This window comes from Chiloscyllium punctatum, chromosome 3 (assembly GCF_047496795.1).
Source record: "Chiloscyllium punctatum isolate Juve2018m chromosome 3, sChiPun1.3, whole genome shotgun sequence".
NCBI lineage: Eukaryota > Metazoa > Chordata > Chondrichthyes > Orectolobiformes > Hemiscylliidae > Chiloscyllium > Chiloscyllium punctatum.
The window spans coordinates 30,052,480-30,072,211 of record NC_092741.1 but is presented as its reverse complement, the minus strand read 5'-3'; the positions used below and the strand labels follow the sequence as shown (position 1 = coordinate 30,072,211).

The window sequence follows — 19,732 nt, the reverse complement described above, 5'->3', positions numbered from 1 at the left end:
GGTCAAACCCGAATCTGGGAATTAGCTGCAAATGCCCTTCTGCCCATTAAAAGGATGTTAACCCCCGAATGGTGCATGCTCCAATTTCCAACCAACTTCCCATTTGGCTACCTAAGAGAACTATCTTGGCTCCTCAACCAAAACCATTATAATACAAGATCACTTATTGCCCTGTTTCTCTGGGAGCTCTGGGTGTGCTAATTGGCTGTCATATTTCTTACATCGGAATACATTTCCAAACAAGTTGACGGTAAAGGGTTTCTTCATTCACAGGATGTGGGCATCACTTATTGTTCAAAGAGTCAACCACATTGCGGTGTTGCTTGGAATCACATGTTGGTCAGACCAGATAAGATGGATGACAATGAAACTGTTATTGATCCATCTGGTCATCCAACTTATCTGGTCTGACCAAATGGATCAATAACAGTTTCATGGTCATCGTTAGGCTCTTAATACCTTTTTTTTTCTTATTATTGAATTCAAATTGCTGCACCTGCCATTGCCTGGGTCCCCAGGACATTACCTGGGTCTCTGGATTAATAGTCCCATGATAATACCACAGGTCAGATATGGGCCAAATGTCGGCGAATGGGACTTGATTAATTTAGGGTAGCTGGTCGGCATGGACGAGTTGGACTGAAGGGTTTGTTTCCATGCTATTTAACTATATGACTCTATAAATGAAAGTTAGTTTTTTTTTGCATTAGATCAGATCTTTAATTACTTCTGGTTCGCACACCTTAATGAGGATCACAGTTCGAGTTGGGAAGGACTATATGAAATCAGCAATGAAGGTAGCAAGATCAGCTTCACCTCAGATAACCAAAAGAAATGAGTTCAGTTAGATGAGTAAGGATTAGATTGGTCTAAGGCTGTAGGAATGAATGAGTTTACAGCAGGAGTTGTATTTAAAACAGGGAAGGAACTATGGGGATGACTGTGTCAGGTTGTACATTGAAGCCTATGTGGGAAGTTCAGGATTGAAGAGAGGTCAAAGGCTGGAGATGGGAGGAAAGTTGACTATCAGACAAGCCCTAATCAGGAGACTTTTTATTTGCATGACAAATTACCTCACAGTGTAATCAAAAAAAACACACACACAAAACACACACACACACACACAAAACTGAATGTACGAAATAGACAGAAAGACACAAACAAGCTGAAATGTGCATGCAGATATGTACACAGGTGCACACACACAGAAATATACATGCACCGAAATGAACACACACAAACACATGTACACTCATACACTGAAATGCCTACACACACATGCGCACACATACACACAGAAACATACCTATACTCATACACTGAAATGCCGACACGCACACACATACATGCGCACACACACACATACTCTCTCTCTCTCACACACACAGATGCACAGACACACACACACACACACACACTCGCTCTCTCACACATATATACACACGCTCACACACATGCACACACAAAGACACACACACACACAATTCCAGCTTCTGTTCCTTTGGATCACTGCCCAGTAAAATCAAATAAGTTAATTAAATAAATTCTCTACATCACCAACTACTTTCTCTCTGTGACACATGGTAAAATATTCCCTGGTAAGATTGGAAATGGAGATTTTCTCATAATTAGACTCTCATGGAATAAAAACATTTGGGAATGCTGAAGGAGGAAAGGATTTGTCAGTGAGTTGTCAACTTTGGTTGGAGTTACAGTTAAGTATCATTGGTTTGAACCCCATTTATATATAGAATTACTGACTGCTAGGATATTAAGACTGCAAGTTACTCTAAGGACTCTGATAATGGATCACAGGAGTGAACATATTGCAGTTACTGGTTCAGAGTGCCAAAAGTTCTCGACTATGCATCCCTTCCCACTCCTGAATTGAATTGAATGGGAGTTTGTTTTCTTGAAAAGTTTTGATTGAAATAGGACAATACTGTGTGTTGTGTTCAACATTAAAAATCACCCAACACCAGGATATAGTCTAACAGGTTTAATTGGAAGCACTAGCTTTCGCAGTGCTACTCCTTCATCAGATGGTTGTGCTGGGTGTGTTAGGTGGAAAATCAGGAGAGCAACCTTTGGTAGGGTTGACATATCAAATAGATAATGGGTCTTCACTTCAAATTGGGAGAAAGTGAGGACTGCAGATGCTGGAGATCAGAGTCAAAAAGTGCGGTGCTGGAAAAGCACAGCCAGTCAGGCAGCATCCGAGGAGCAGGAGAGTTGATGTTTTGAGCATAAGCTCTTTCTGATGAAGGACTTATGCCCGAAACATCGACTCTCCTGCTCCTCGGGTGCTGCATGACTGGTTGTGCTTTTCCAGCACCACACCTTTTAACTGTTTGCTTAAAACGGTGAGGATGCAGGGAGAGCCGCGATCATGTGCACTGACATGGTTGAAGCTGAAGAGAAGCAAGACAGGAGGGATCAAGAGGATGCATGAGAATATAAACTAAATGAAACTGGCATTGGGAGGACACAACTAATGGACCCAGCATCGAGTGTTTTCAGCCAAAGCACTTCTGGCTGTTGTGATGTTGGAAGCTATTTTGTGCAGTGACTGAATAGGCTGCTTATTTTCATTTAGTGAGTTGACTTGGTTGAGGGATATGTATTGTAACTGAATGTCGAGTCTGAAGCTAAAGGGCACAATTATAGCTTACGTCCTCCCAGTGTTGCACAGTCACCTTGGGTGTCGGACCCTGAAAAGCAACCCAACCCTTCTTCCCACTCTGCCACATGTCTGCCCTTACAGATGGACACAGAACATCAGATTATACTATCACTGAAATGGACACGTAATTTCTCCCCAGCGCCCTGATCAACAGTTATGCCACAACCCACATCATTAAGTAGATTATCTAGTCAGTTTTCTCTCTGATCTGTGTGGGACCTCCTTATGTACAAGTTAATTTCATTGATCTACTTGATTTAAGGCTATATAAAAAAAGGAGTAGGACGAGGTAAATTCTGCACTGCCACTCGATAGGATCATGGCTCATCTGACATTTCTTACATCTCCACTTTCCTGCAATTTCCTTGATTCCATCACTGATCAAGAATCTACCTATTTCAGTCTGAAGCACAACCACAGACTCTGCCCCCACTCTGGGGCAAGGAGTTCCAAAAAGTCACAGCCCTCAGAGACAAAAATTCCTCCTTAAGTTGTTCGAGGAAATCACCAACCTTGTGAACAGGGGAGTATGTATGGGTGCTGTTTATATGGAGGTGCAGAATGCATTCGATAATATCCCACAGAACAGACTATTTGCTAAACTGAAAGCCTTTCTTAGTTTATATTGAATTAACTTATAACTTAGTGGTGAACAAATTAGAACATGGTGATAAAAGCAAGTGTATACATGTCTGTGTGTGCCTGTGTGTGTCTGTGTGTACATCTGTGTGTCTGTGTGCGTGCCTATGTGTATGTGTCTGTATATGTGTGTGTATCTGTGTGTACGTGCCTGTGTTTATGTGTGTATGTGTGTGCATGTGTATGGGTGAAAGTGTGTGTATGTCTGTGTTTAGGCATGTCTATATATGGTGTGTATCTGTGTGTGCATGCCTATGTATGTGTGTGTGTATATATGTCTATCTATGTGTGTGTGCAATTACGCAGTACATGTCTGCATGCAAGTGTGTAAGCATGTGCATGGGTCAGAGGGATTCGCAGTAAATTTCAGATAATTTCTAATCAGCCTGTTCAGAGGTATTATTACACAGCTCTGGAGCAGGTGGGACTTGAACTTGCCTTCTAGATCAGAGGTAGGGACACTACCACTGTGCCACAAGAAGGAGTGATAGGCAGTGCTCAACCATCCACAGTTATCCTGAGTGTGGAGCAGACTTGGAACAGCTTTTTGTTATTCCCATTTTATTGAAAACCATATGATTCTTCAGGGACTTGATAGGTTAGAGTTGGAAAGGTTGTTGCCCCCTTGTTTGACAGTCTAGGAGCAGAGGGCATAATCTCAGAATAAGGGATTGCATATTTAGAGAAAGAGATGAGGAGGAATTTCTCTTCTCAGAGGGCAGACTGGGTCAATGGAATTCTTTACTGCACGGAGTTGTGCAGACTGGGTCATTATGTATATTCCAGGCTGAGACAAACATATTTAATCAGGAAGGGAATCAAGGATTGTGGTGAAAAGGCAGGAAAAGTGGATTTAAAGATGGTCAGATCAGCCATGATCTCATTGAATGATGGGCTGAATCAGCTACTTCTGCTCCAATGTCTGATGGCCTGGTCTGTAGTTACAGAGGTTTCTATCTCCCTGAGTCCCTCCAATGGTCTACATTTTGTTTAATTTCAGCCACAACACAATCTACCTTTCTCACACACTCAATTATACTCACATGCCCTGCATTTGATCAAATTGGTGACACTGAGCAGGATTTTGTTAGACTGGGCATGTTACCCTGGAGGTACCCTTGCTGCCCAGAGATGAAGCAGATTAGTGTCTTGTCTGAGCTGAGTGGGACCGTTTTCACACAAGCGGCTCACCTCCGTTTCCGGTGGGCACACAAACACCCTTCTGAGTATCACTGGGGTTTACATGAGTGTCAGATTCTCACCACACAATGCAGGAGGGTTACACTGCGCCTCAGCTAGAAATCAGCCCTTTGGGTTTTGTCACGGAGAACCTCCTTCATGTGTCCTCCCGTAAAACCTGCCCAAACCAGTAACTGGGGTGGAGTTATACCGGTTATACTCCCTCTCACCCTCGACCCCATAATCGTCCTCTCCTCTATGACTTTCCCATGATGCTTTTCTTACCATGGCTTCCATGCGGGCCCGGCGCTCCTCCTCTTCCTTCTTCCTCCTCATGTTCTCCAGGTCCTGCTTTGCTTCAGCGAACGACTGTAGGAAAGTGTCAAATATCCCGAAGAATTCGTCCGGCTGCATCTTGGTCTCGTCTTCACTGAAGTGCTTCAGCATCTTGGAGTACTGTCAAAGGAAAGCGAGAGAGCACAGGGCTTTAGTTGGAAGGTTCCAATCAGCTGAAACAAATGGAAGCTGAGAGCCCAGCAGCTCCTTCAACGTGCCCTTATGTTCCATTTCTAACATGGGTAAACATCCTGAAGCACTGCACAGAAACAGTAAACAGAGGCTGAAGCAATGCAATCGAACACTTGGCCCTACACCCGAATTAAAAAGAGGATGTAAAAGGAATAAGGGAAACGGGTGAGGCATAAATGCTTTTGGAGATTATTTTAGTCACGGGGTCAAATGGTCAAAGACCTACTTTATGCAGCAATGATGGAAAACACACACACAGACACAAACAGAGATACACACACACACACAGACACGGAGATACACACACACACACAGACACGGAGATACACACACACACATACACACATGCACAGACAGATACACATATGCACAGGCACACATTCACACACAAACGCAAACAGATTCACACACACACAGATACACAGAGGCACACAGACACAGAGAGATGCACAGCCATACACACACACACACAGACACAGACACAGAGACACACACACCCTCTCTCTCTTTCGAGTCTCTATCTCACACATACACAGATACACACACATTCTCATACTGCCACATAGTCTTTCTCAGACACACAGTCTCACATACTGACAGAGTCTCTCTCTCTCTCTGTGTCTCTCACAAACGCATACTCTCAGACACACATATGCACATGTATGCATGTGCATGCACATAAATACAGACACACTCTCTCTCACACACCCCGGCTCTCTCACATATATACAAGGGTCTCTTTCTCACACACATTCAGATACACAAAGACACAGTCTCATACTGCCACATAGTCTTTCTCACACACAGAGCCTCTCACAAACACACACACATGCACACACAGTCTCACACATTTACAGAGTCTCTCTCTCTCTCTCTCACACACACACACAGTCTCACATATTAACAGAGTCTCTCTCTCACACACACACACAGACAAAATTCAGTAAGTGCATGGTTAGGATCAAATGATAAAAGTACAATTCTTCAAATATTAGCAATCTATAGAAAAACAAATCTCCACACAGACACAATCAATATTGGCCCAATGGAGCAGGGGGACTGGAGGTACCTCTCCCTCAAACTGTGGGTCACGTAGGGGGTGATGCTATTTGAATCCTAACTCCAACCCTCCTTTTGTGTGTTCAATGGAAGCAGGGAGTTCCCAACCTGCTGTTCCCCAGAGGTGAGCTGGAAATGTAAACATTGTAACAAGGTTGTGCTGCATTTGCATCTGCCACTTGAAACGTAGCTTCCCCAAGAGGCTAAGGCAATTTGGCATGTCTACAATGACTCTTACCAATGTTTTTAGATGCACCATTGGAAGCATCCTATCTGGATGCACTGCAGCTTGGCCACAAGAAAGTACAGAGAGTCGTGAACATAGCCCAGTCCATCAGGGAGACCAGCCTTCCATCCATTCAACTCCATCCACACTTCCCACTGCCTCGGGAAAGCAACCAATCTAACCCTGGTTAGACTCTCTCCCGTCCTCTTCCATCACGCAGAGAATACAGAAGTTTGAGAACACATACCAACTGATTTATCAACAGTTTCTTCCCCGTTGTTATCAGATTTACGAACTGACCTCTCATATGTTAGAGGTGATATTTCTGGGCACCTTTTCTGGTCGCTCTAACACTATATTCTGCATTCTGTTCTATCACCTTGATGTACTTAAGTAAGGTAGGATTTGCCCGGATAGCATGCAAAACAATACTTTTCACTGTATCTTGGTACATGTGACAATAATAAGTCAAATCACATCAAAACCTCTGGTGAGCCGGGCTCCCTATGAAACAAGGAGAAAGTGAGGACTGCAGATGCTGGAGACCAGAGTTGAAAAGTGTGATGCTGGAAAAGCGCAGCAGGCCAGGCAGTATCCAAGGGAGAGGACAATCGATGTTTCGGGCATAAGAAGGACTTATGCCCGAAACGTCGATTCTCCTGCTCCTCGGATGCTGCCTGGCCTGCTGCGCTTTTCCAGCATCACGCCCTATGGAACAAGACTTTCATCACTTAATCCATATTGAATGTGTTTCCTCATCAGGGTACCAACTATTGTAAACTGAGTCAAGGGGCTGTAGACCAGGGCATGGGTGCTTTGCCATGTACCCACTTGCCAGTACAAAACCAAAGGACTGAAAGACCCTTCCTGACTCCACCCAAACTCCCTGAGGAGCGGACTGATCTCCCAGTGAAGGTGACATCACTGACCAGATCTCTGTTCCTCCCCCGTGGGCTAGAGTCTCCAGTCTCACCACCTAACCCATCCCCATACTCCCTGATCCCCCCTGCCTCAAACACATCGTTCCCAAATACCTTCCACCTGACAACCTGCCCCAGTCTCGTCTGCTGGCCTCCCCTAGACTGCTCTCAATCTGACTGGTGGAAAGATCACTTTAATTCTTAATCAGTTCCCATCTCCACTATCGATGGGACGGGTAAATTATAAAGTGTCCCTTCCAATCCACATTCCCACCCTTCCCCATTTATGTCAGAGCCACTATTAGTTCAAAGCCAACTCCAACTCCATCCCATTCCATTGCCCTTCTCTATTTCACTGTCTTGTGTTTAAATGCTGTGAAACCCTGTGGTTGACTCAAATCCAATAAACACTTACAGTAATGAAATCCACACTCTAATAACCTTTCTTAATATAAATAAAACTTAAAGTTTAACCTTCCCCTTTTGCTTTATTGCATTAATCCCAGATTTACATCCTTCTGTTGCAGATTAACAAGTTTATGGAAATAATCCTTCATTTCACATCCCCTCAAACAATTTATCGGCTTGAACGTTTGAAGTCCTTTACTTTAAAAATGTTACCTTACATCAATAATATTTGTTTCAGTGGCAAATCTAGTACCAAGCATTGAAGACTTACTACACAACTCCTGATTTATCATTTGCTGAGCAAATTCAGGCTTATTTTTTTCTCAGTGATTTTCCCCTGCTCCTCACCATGAACGACTGCTCATCCTGGCTCCGCAACGAGTTCCAACAGGCTCTGTGTTCAAATCTTGCTCCAGAAACCCGAACATAAAATGGAGACTGGCACTCCGCTGCGTCACTGGGGGGAGCTCTGCACTTAAATTCGAGGCGCAGCCTCTCAAACAAGAGGTAACACAGCCTGGCCTCAAGCGACTACCTCTAACCACATAGGCACCATTTCGAAGAAAAACAAAGAAGCTGTTCCCAGGGTCCTGGGCAAGATTTATCACTCCATGTACATTGTGAGAAAAAATAGAACAGGCTATCTAATGTGCAAACTGGATGCCAAGTTTTATACACTGACCACATTTCCAAACCACTTTATTGGTTGCAAATTGCTTCTGGGGGTCCTGAGGTCAAGAAAGGTGTTAAATGCAAGTCCTTCTGTTCTGTGTGAGGAAGGCATAATGTCTATTCTTTCACATGCACATAGAGTAACTGGCGATGGAACACTGACTCTTAGCACTATTCTGATACAGCCCAAAACAGAATGATGGTGAGAGGCTGATTTTCAGAGCCAGGCACATGATCACATTCGCTATTATGTTTTCGATGAGTTTTATGAATTTTTTCTGAGGCTTTTTTTTTTCTTGAGGAATCACTAGAGAGAGGAAAGGGGCGGTTTACATAGAACATAGAACATTACAGCGCAGTACAGGCCCTTCGGCTCTCAATGTTGCACCAACCTGTGGAACCAATCTGAAGCCCATCTAACCTACACTATCCCATTCTCGTCCATATGCCTATCCAATGACCATTTAAATGCCCTTAAAGTTGGCGAGTCTACTATTGTTGCAGGTGGAGCATTCCACGCCCCTACAACTCTCTGAGTAAAGAAACTACCTCTGACATCTGTCCTTTATCTACCACCCCTCAATTTAAAGCTATGTCCCCTCATGTTAGTCTTCATTATCCGAGGAAAAAGACTCTCACTGTCCACCCTATCTAATCCTTTGATTATCTTATATGTCTCGATTAAGTCACCTCTCAACTTTCTTCTCTCCAACGAAAACAGCCTCAGTTCCCTCAGCCTTTCCTCCTAAGACCTTCCCTCCATACCAGGCAACATCCTAGTAAATCTCCACTGAACTCTTTCCAAAGCTTCCACATCCTGCCTACAATTCGCTGACCAGAACTGTACGCAATTCTTCAAGTGCGGCTGCACCACAGTTTTGTACAGCTGCAGCATGACCTCATGGTTTCAAAACTCAATCCCTCTACCAATAAAAGCTAACACACCGTATGTCTTCTTAACAACCCTATCCACCTGGGCGGCAACTTTTAAAGATCCATGTGCCTGGACACTGAGATCTCTCTGTTCATCTACACTACCAAGAATCTTACCATTAGCCCAGTACTCTGCATTCCTGTTACTCCTTCCAAAGTGAATCACCTCACACTTTTCCACATTAAACTCCATTTGCCACCTCTTAGTCCAGCTCTGCAGCTTATCTATGTTTCTCTGTAATCTGCAATATCCTTCAGTATTATCCACAACTCCACCGACCTTAGTGTCATCCGTAAATTTACTAACCCAGCCTTCTACGCCGTCATCTAGGTTATTCACAAAAATGACAAACAGCAGTTGCCCCAAAGCAGATCCTTACGGAACACCACTAGTAACTGAACTCCAGAATGAACATTTCCCATCAACCACCACTCTCTGTCTTCTTTCAGCGAGCCAATTTCTGATCCAAACCGCTAAATCACCCTCAATCCCATGCCTCCATATTTTGTGCAATAGTCTACCGTAGGGAACTTTATCAAATGCCTTACTGAAATCCATTTACACCACATCAACTGCTTTACCCTCATCCATCTGTTTGGTCACCTTCTCAAAGACTCAAAAGGGTTTGTGAGGCATGACCTACCCTTCACAAAACCATGTTGACTACCCCTAACCAACTTATTCCTTTCTAGATGATTATAAATCCAATGTCTTATAATCCTTCCAACACTTTACGCACAATCGAAGGAAGGCTCATTGGTCTTTAATTTCCAGGGTTGTCTCTACTCCCCTTCTTGAAAAAGGGGACAACATTTGCTATCCTCCAGTCTTCTGGCACTATTTCTGTAGACAATGACAACATAAAGATCAAAGCCGAAGGCTCGGCAATCTCCTCCCTAGCTTCCCAGAGAATCCTAGGATAAATCCCATCCAGCCCAGGAGACTTATCTATTTTTACAATTTCTAGAGTTGCTAACACCTCCTTTTGTAACCTCAATCCTATCTAGTCTAGTAGCCTGTATTTCAGAATTCTCCTTGATAACATTGTCTTTTTCTACTGTGAATACTGACAAAAAGTATTCAATATAATCAACGTCTCCTTGTAAGACAGTCCATTCATTCCAGATATCAGCCAAGTGTACTTTTCCTGGACTCCCTCCAATGCCAACATATCTTTCCTCATATAAGGGGACCTAAACTATTCTCAGTATTCGAGCTGTCAGCAAAGGTTTATATAACTGTAATGAAAGTTCCTAACATTTTATCATCATTTGGGAACTTGGTTCTTAGGTGGAGGATAATGGATTTTAATTTTCAGTTCTGTAAAGGTCAGAAAGTCACCTTTTTAAACAGTGAGAGAAAAATACAACATAGAATCATAGAGATGTACAGCACAGAAATAGACCCTTCAGTCCAACTTATCAATGCAGACCACATATCCTAAATTAATCTAGTCCCATTTGCCAGCACTTAGCCCATACCCCTCTGAACCCTTTCTATTTATATACCCATCCAGATGCCATTTAAATGTTGTAATTATATCAGCCTCTACCACTTCCTCTGGGAGCTCATTCCATACACACATCACTCTCTGTGTGAAAAAGCTGCCCCTTAGGTTCCCTTTAAACCTCTCCTCTCTCACCTTAAACCAATGCCCTCTAGTTTTGGATTCACCTACCTTGGGAAAAAGACATTGTCTCTTTACCCTATCCAAGCACCTCATGATTTAAAAAATCTCTATAAGGTCACCCCTCAGCCTGTGATGCTCCAGAGAAAATAGCTCCAGCCTATTCAGTCTCTCCCTATAGCTCAAACCCTCCAACCTGGGCATCATTCTCGTAAACTTTTCTGCATCCTTTCAATTTTAACAAAAATCTTTCCCGAAATCTTGCAAATTTGGGAAAATGGACAACTAACCACAAGGGGAGTTAAATGCTTGGCTGCTTGCTGTCTTGAATTTTACAATCTAGAGAGAGAGAGAGAGAGAGAGGAACTCAGAAGCAGGTTCCTTCAGGCAGACACAAGTTCATTTGGATAGAATCAGGCTGATTCCCTGAGAAGAGGCCCTTCAGGGCAGAGGTCATGTTATCATCAGCCCAAGCAGCCAATAAATCCTGACTTGCTTCAAAGAAAGTCAGAAACAAAAGGCTGTGGAAGTGTCCGAGAGGGAGACATCCTGAAAGGATGTTGAAGATTATAATGTTAATAATTGAGTTAAGTGAGTCCCTTCTTTAATGGTCGCAGGAAGAGACATTAACTAAAGAAAATGGCATCAAGTAAATGCGTAAATTTCCTGAAAGGATTCGATTACAACTGTACCATTTGAATAAGGGACATGGGATTGAACACAAGGGTTACTCTTGACTGAGAATTGATATCTTTCAGTTCATTGTTAAGTTTAAAGAGATTAATCTTTCTAATATTTGTAATGAGTTTGTTTTGACATGATATTGTATTGTGAAATATAGTTACTCTTTATCTTTTGTATAATGACAATGGCAGCCTCTTGTGAATATATTCAGTGATTGACCTCTATGATAAACAGAAGCAAACAACTTATGGTCTACTGAGTCAGGGTGCACTCTGGGATTTGACTTATCTACTACGAACATCAACTGTGATAATATTGGTTAATGTTTCTGAAAGAGTTAATGGTGATGCATTGGTTGATAATGTAGCATCTTCAGGTTGTGAATGAGACAGTCTAACATGAGGTTTCTTTGGAGACACAAATCATCTCTGAAAGTTATTATTATGTATAACTAGTTCATAGTATCTGAACCTATTGCACTCATGCAATGAACTTGGTCTTGTTAGTGCTTTATCCTCTATCATTGATAATTAGACAGGCACTTAGAGTCAGCCTAAACACCAGAAGGAGGGCCCTTGTGTTACAGTGGTAGTGTCTCTACTGCTGGGTTCAAGTCCCACCTGACCTGGAGCTATGAGATAACATCCATAAACAGGCTGATTAAAAAATATTTTTGTACAAGATGATTGGAATGGCTCTTGAAGCAGAATGGTAATGTCCCTGGATGTAAGTTAGCTTGCTGAGCTGGAAGGTTCATTTCCAGACGTTTCATCACCCTACTAGGTAACATCTTCAGTGGGCCTCAGGGCGAAGCACTGAGGATGATTCCTGCTTTCTACATATATCACCAACCCAAAGAAACCCAAACATATAAATAGAAATAATTTGCCCAGAAGCCCACTGAAGATGTTACCTAGTATGGTGATGAAACATCTGAAAATGAACCTTCCAGCTCAGCGAGCAAACCTACATCCAGAATCGCAACCTGAGCTACACATCTTCTTAAAACTCGTGATAATGTCCCTGCCTGTCGACCAGGATGCCTGGGTTCAAGTCTTGTCTGCTGCAGAGGAGCGTGAACAAGTTAATTAGAAAATGTCTAGAGAGGAGGACAGGAAAGCTGAAAAACAAATCCCAGCCACAGGTCATTGAGTGATTGGAACCCGCACCCCAATATGATAGATAGAAACGCCTACATTTCAAAGGTCAATTCGTTGGATAAGGAGCTCTGCAATCATCAAATAGGTGCTATAAAAATGAAAATTCGTTCCCCCTGAAGTTAGGAATGAATGCAGAACAGTCAATCTGCATTACTGAACTCCAGTTTGCAAAACAGAACCTCAACCCCAGTGGCAATGTGCCTGATGCTGCTGTATGGTAATGGCTAGAGGTAAATCCTTTATTTGAGATCAACTGTTTCTTTCCAAGCACTTCCAACCACAACAGCAAAACAGACGGCTTGGTTATTAACAGGACATTGGCATGGGGTAGTTCAGTCACAGTAAGTCAAACTTTCCTTTCAACAATGCTGCTTTAAAGTCGACCTTTGTGTTTTTATTCCTTCGCAAAGGGAAAAACACCATCAAAAGCCAATTGGCATCACTTCACAGAGGCCTTTTGATGGTTATGAAATTATGACATGAAGTAATAATTGTTACCACCACAACACCAAGCCCCCTCCTGCTGAACAGGCTCAGCAACAGTGAAGACAAACAGTTCATCAAAGGTCGAAACTGGAGGGAAACAGGCCTTAGTGCAACTGCTAACATGACAGAACAGCACCTTCCCACAGTTTCTCATCATGAGCTGATCTAACCCAGGAGAGGTAATCTTTGATCTCGTCCATATTCCTACTAAGCTGCTGGTACATTCCTCAACGAGCCTACCTGACCCTCATGCCAACTGCCACGGTCGATAGTTTTCTGTCCTGCTCCTTCCAGCACCCCACCGTGGCTTCATTAACACTACTCTTGACCTCTCTGCACTCAGGAGGAGCTTGTCTCAAAAGGAAGAGAGGCTGGGAGCACTGAGCAGGGGTCCACACCTGCTGTCCAAGGGTTTGATCATTCAGGGTGGCACAGTGGCTCAATGGTCCACACTGCTGCCTCACAGCATCCAGGATCTGGGTTCAATTCCACCTTCAGGTGGCTGTCTGTGTGGACTTTGCACATTCTCCCTGTGTCTGTGTGGGTTTCCTCCCACAGTCCAAAGATAGGTGGCTTGGCAATGCTAGATTCAGGGTTATGGGATGGGGTGGTTCTGGTTTGGATGCTCTTCAGAGGGACAGTATGGACCGAATGGCCTAGTCCCACACTTTACAGATTCTAGGACTGGAACAAGGAGAAATTCCTTCACTGAGAGGGTTGTGGAGCCTCAGTTATGGTTTAAGTCAGAAGTAGACAATTAGTCTCAATCAGATTGAATGGTGTGGGCTTGACAGGTCATATGGTCTACGCCTATTCACTTGTTTTTTTTTAATGCTCTTACGTTGGACACTGTTGCTCCACCTCCAAACTTTATTTTTAATCCTTGAACAAGATCAAATCCAGACCGATTTCCATCACCCTCTTTTGTCAAGGTTCTTCCCCTCCCCATTGAAACAGCCCAATGCGACAATGGCCTTGGTGAAATATCCCTCCTCGACCTGTCCGTAGGCCTCAGCACAGTCGACCATCCCATCCTCTTCCAAGGATACTCTCTGTCTCACAGCTGGAGGGACTGTACTTAGCGTATCTAGCAAATCTCTGTCTGCATTGGCTTATCTTCCAACTCACATTCCCCAACCCCACCCCCACCCCAACAAGGCAATTTATTTTGTAGTGCACTGCTCCCCAAAGATCTCTCCTGGGTTCCTTCCCTTTCGTTATCTGCATTTGCTCCATCAGCAACATCAGCTGAAGGTTTGATGTAAGGTGCTTTGTCTATGCTGACAGGACCCAACAATTCTGATTAGATTAGATTAGGTTCCCTACAGTATGGAAACAGTCCATTTGGCCCAACAAGTCCACACAAACCCTCCGAACAGTAACCCACCCAGACCCTATATTTACCACTGACTGATGCACCTAACACTATTGGCAACTTAGCACGGCCAATTCACCTAACCTGCATAATTTTAGATTGTAGGAGGAAATCTGAACATCCGGAGGAAACCAACACAGGCATGGGGAGAATGTGCAAATCCACACAGCCTGAGGCTGGAATCGAACCCAAATCCCTGGCACTGTGAGGCAGCAGTGCTAACCACTGAGCCACCGTGCGATCACTCACCACCGCAAGCTCTGCAAACACTGTTACACTGCTTGTCTAACATCCAGTTCAGTATGAGTTTCAATGTCCTCAAATTAAGCTGAAAGAAGACCAAAGCCATAGTCTTCAGATCTGACCGCAAGTACCAACTCCTCAGCACTCAGCGTCAGACTGGGTATCCTGCAGTGAGTAACTCCCCAAAGCCTGTCCACCATCTTCAAGGCATAACTCAGGAGTGTGATGGAATACTCCCTATTTGGCTGGATGGGTGCAGCTCTAAACACACTCTAGACATTCAATACCATCCTGGGCGAAGCAGCCTGCTTGATTGGTATCCAATCACAACCTTCAATGCTCACCCTCTTCACCACCAATGCAAAGAGGTAGCAGTGGGTATCATCTACAAGGTGCACTGTTCTAACTCAATGTTCATTCAAAGAAGTGACTCATGACCCATGACCCACACCAGCATGGAGGACAAGGGCAGCAGATACCATGGCTTGCAAGTTTCCCTCCAACCCACACACCATCATGTCTTGGAAATGTATTGCCATTCCTTCATTGTCACCGTGCCCAAATCCTGGAATTCCCTCCTCCCTCACGATACTGTGGATGTCCCTGCACCCCAGGAGCTGCAGCAGTTCAGTTTGGTATCTCAGCTTCATCTTCTCCAGGGGAATAAGGTCCGTCAATAATGCCAGCAATGCCCACAACACATGAAGGAATGAATATTAAGTTCTATCCTCTTCTGAGTTCCCACTCACATCACCCCCCCCCCCCCCCCCCCGCCCCCCCATCCTCTTCCCTAGCCACTAAGGCAGAACCACATTGGCAATGTCTTTGCCTCAGATTTCCACCTCAACTTGCAAATGAGGTGCAGGAGTAGGCCACTCCGCTCTTTGTGCCAGATCTATCATTCAGTAAGATCATGTTGATCTGATTACTCCACATTCCTATCCATCTTTGATAGGCTTTCACCCCCACTACCCTGTTCACCCCAAGAATCTATCTGCCTCCACCTTAAAAATATTCAAGGACTCTACTTCCACCTTTTGAGCAAGAGATTTCCAAAAATTCACAATTTTTAATGAGAAAAACATTCTCCTTATCCCTGGATAACCTCTTATTTTTAAACAGTGACCTAGTTCTAGATTGCCCCACACGGGAAAAGATCCTTTCCACATCTATCCTGTTAAGACCGCTTAGGATCGTATGTGTTTCAATCAAGTCCCATCTCACTCTTCCAAATTCTAGCAGATAGAAGCCTATCCTGTCCAGTTTTTCCTCACAAGACAACACATCATTCCAGATAGCAGTCTGGTAAAGCTTCATGGGAATAATGTAGTGTACAGTATTCCAAATGGGGTCTTGTCTATGCCCTGCATAACTGAAGCATCACACCCCTACTTTAGTTTTCAATTCCCCGCACAATGAAACATTCTATCAGTTTTCCTGATGACTTGCTGTAACTGCATGCTAATGTTTTGTGATTCATGCACTTGGTCACCCAGACCCCACTGCAGTCACTTAACCTTTCTATATCTTTGTGTGGCCTCTTTATGTGCTCCTCACCTTTGCAACGTCACCTGTGTCCAGGCTCACTTTTGCCCAATTGCTACTGAACCCTGCATCCACACTTTGAACAACCTCCAGATCTGACTATTCCAATCTTGTGCAGGTGAGAGTCTCACCTTGCATCCTCTATAAACCTCAGCTCATCCAAAACCCGTATTGACCAACGCTGGGTTTCCTCACTCAACCTCCCTGTGCCTACCTTGATACCCAGTAAAGGATCAAAGATAAACTTCTCATCCTTCCATTCAAATCCCTCGGAGCTCCATCCTCTTCACTCACACGACCTTCTGAGAACAACTTCACATTTCTCACTTAATGTGCTATATTTCAACAGGCCATGACCTCAGCTGGCTTGCCTCTAAACTTTCAAATCCATTTTCTTTTGTGGCTGGGTCATTTGGTACATTCAAGGCTGAAATAACAAGATCATTATTCAGCAAGAAAATCAAGGGTCATAGGGAAAAGAATGGGAAGTGGAGTTCAGGTTTATCGAATCCCTGCAGTGTGGAAACAGGCCATTTAGCCCAACCAGTCCACACCGACCCTCCAAAGAGCATCCCATCCAGATCCTATCGCTGTGTTTCCCATGGACAATCCATTTAACCTGCGCATCTTTGGACTGTGGGAAGAAACCAGGGCACTCGGAGGAACCATACGCAGTTATGGAAAGAATACACAAACTCCACACACACAGTCACACAAGGGTGAAATCAAACCTGGGTTCTGGCTCTGTGAGGGAGTAGCATTAACCTTTGAGCCACCATGATTATCAGATTGTTTATTATTTCACTGAATAGCTGAATGGACTCGATGGACTGAAATAGCCTACTTCTATCTGATAGGCGAAAGTGAGGACAGCAGACGCTGGAGATTAGAGTGAAGATTAGAGTGGTGCTGGAAATGTAAAGCAGGTCAGGAGAGATAAAAATCTCTCCACCTCCGAGGCTTCCAGACTCATTCCTGATGAAGGGCTTCTGCCCAAAACGTTGATTTCCCTGCTCGTCGGATGCTGCCTGACCTGCTGTGCTTTTCCAGCACCACTCGAATCTCTACTTTTGTCTTATGGTCTTCCAAACCTCACTGTCACTCTCTCTTTTAGACCTGCCTTAAAATCTACCTCTTTTAAGAACCATTCAGTCACTACCCCCTGATATTTCCTTCTATAACTCTATAAAGTCTGCGTTCAAAAAAAATCAAAGCTGCAATATCTGAGGACTTTCCATATGTAAAAGAATGAAAATTGGCGCAATTATTTTTTTAGCAAAGAAATTCACTAAACTTTCATGAGTGGGTGAACATTTCAAAAAAACATTCAGTTGCAATGCATCCCTGCTATACAATTTGAGGGTCATGCTCCACTTCACCTTTCAAACACAGCATCTAGAACCATACTATAGTGCAGTACTATACGTGGTACAGTATCAGAGGTTCCACCTCTTGGATCAGACTGTGCGCACATATTTTGGAAGTCAGATAAATTTTGTGTACACTTCCTGATCTCCAAACTTCCACTCTGGAGCTGGGCAGCGGACTTAGGAAAGAGACTTCACAGCAATATCAGGGTGTGATATCGGACTGAAGGCCCTTTCAGTTGTGTCTCATGGCAATTTTCAGGGAAAAGCGAGGCTGTCTCTCTCTCTCTCTCTCTCTCTAACTGAGACAACACCAGCCAACATCACTGAAACAAGCAATCCTATTGTCTGTCTGATTTCATGTGCATTTGGATCCGAGCTCTCTCGGTACAGTGTGCACTGAGTTCCTTTGGTTCCTGCAGCCGCTTTAAGATCAGGTTTGGATTTTTCTGACCCAACACGAAATATGGAGAAAGAAATGATGCCAAAACATTGAAAGTATTCAAGAGGCAGCTAGATATTGCGCTTGGGATGAATTGGATCAAAGGTTATTGGGAGAAAGCAGGACTAGGCTGTAGAGTTGAACCAATCAGCCATGATCATGATGAATGGTGGAGCAGGCTTGAAGGGCCAAATGGTCTCCAAGTGCTCCTATCTTCTATGTTTCTATGTTAAATCCTAAAGAAAGCAGATGCTGTCATTTATCTTGAAAGTGGAGTTGCGGGTAGATAGGACAGTGAAGAAGACATTTGGTGTGGTCTCCTTTATTGGTCAGTGCAGAGAGTATAGGAGTTGGGAAGTCATGTTCTGGCTGCACTGGACATCGGTTCGGCCACTTTTGGAATACCGTGTGCAATTCTGGTCTCCCTCCTATAGGAAGCATGTTGTGAAGTGTGAAAGGGTTCAGAAAAGATTTCCAAGGATGTTGCTAGGGTTGGAGGGTTTGAGCTGGAGGGAGAGGCTGAATAGGCTGAGGCTATTTTCCCTGGAGTGTCGGACGCTGAGGGACGACCTTATAGAGGTTTATAAAATCATGAGGGACATGGATAGGGTAAATAGACAAGATCTTTTCCCTGGAGTGGGGATTCCAAAACTAGAGGGCATAGGTTTAGGATGAGAGGGGAAAGATATAAAAGGGGCAACATTTTCACACAGATGGTGGTGCTTGTATGGAATGAGCTGCCAGAGGAAGTGGTGGTGGCTGATACAATCACTGCATTTAAAAGGCACCTGGATGGGTATATGAATAGGAAGGGTTTGGAGGGATATGGGCCAAGTGCTGGCAAATGGGACTAGATTAGGTTGGAATAGCTGGTCGGCATGGACGAGTTGGACCAAAGGGTTTATTTCCATGCTATACATCTCTATGACTCTATAATTCTCATTAATGATGACACTGAAGTGCTGGTAAGCATCCTGAGGATGTGAAAAATGCTACATAAATGCAGGTTCTTTCCTTCCCTGGCAGATAGGATCAAGGATAACCCCAAGGCATTCTATGCGTATGTGAGAAACCTGAGAATGACGAGAACGAGGGTAGGTCCGATCAAGGACAGTGGTGGGAGACTGTGTATTGAGTCGGAAGAGATAGGAGAGGTCTTGAACAAGTACTTCTCTTCAGTATTTACGAACGAGAGGGACCGTATTGTTGAAGAGGAGAGTGTGAAACGGACTGATAAGCTAGAAGAGATACCTGTTAGGAAGGAAGATGTGTTGGACATTTTGAACAACTTGAGGATAGACAAGTCCCCCGGGCCTGACGGGATATATCCTAGGATTATGTGGGAAGCAAGAGAGGAAATTGCAGTACCGTTGGCAATGATCTTCTCGTCTTCACTGGCAACTGGGGTGGTACCAGGGGACTGGAGAGTAGCGAATGTTGTGCCCCTGTTCAAAAAAGGGAATAGGGATAACCCCGGGAATTACAGGCCAGTTAGTCTTACTTCTGTGGTAGGCAAAGTAATGGAAAGGGTACTGAGGGATAGGATTTACGAGTA

At 43.9% G+C, this 19,732-nt stretch overlaps 1 protein-coding gene across 4 annotated transcripts in view; it reads right to left on the bottom strand.

The window, feature by feature from the left end:
• The window catches only part of daam2 (dishevelled associated activator of morphogenesis 2), a 339,423-nt gene that overhangs the window by 21,267 nt on the left and 298,424 nt on the right, over positions 1–19,732 (bottom strand). For all 4 annotated transcript variants that reach the window (XM_072551064.1, XM_072551092.1, XM_072551081.1 and 1 more), the window contains one exon: positions 4,787–4,957. In XM_072551064.1, coding sequence (XP_072407165.1) covers positions 4,787–4,957 — 171 coding nt within the window. The remainder of the gene's footprint in view (positions 1–4,786; positions 4,958–19,732) is intronic.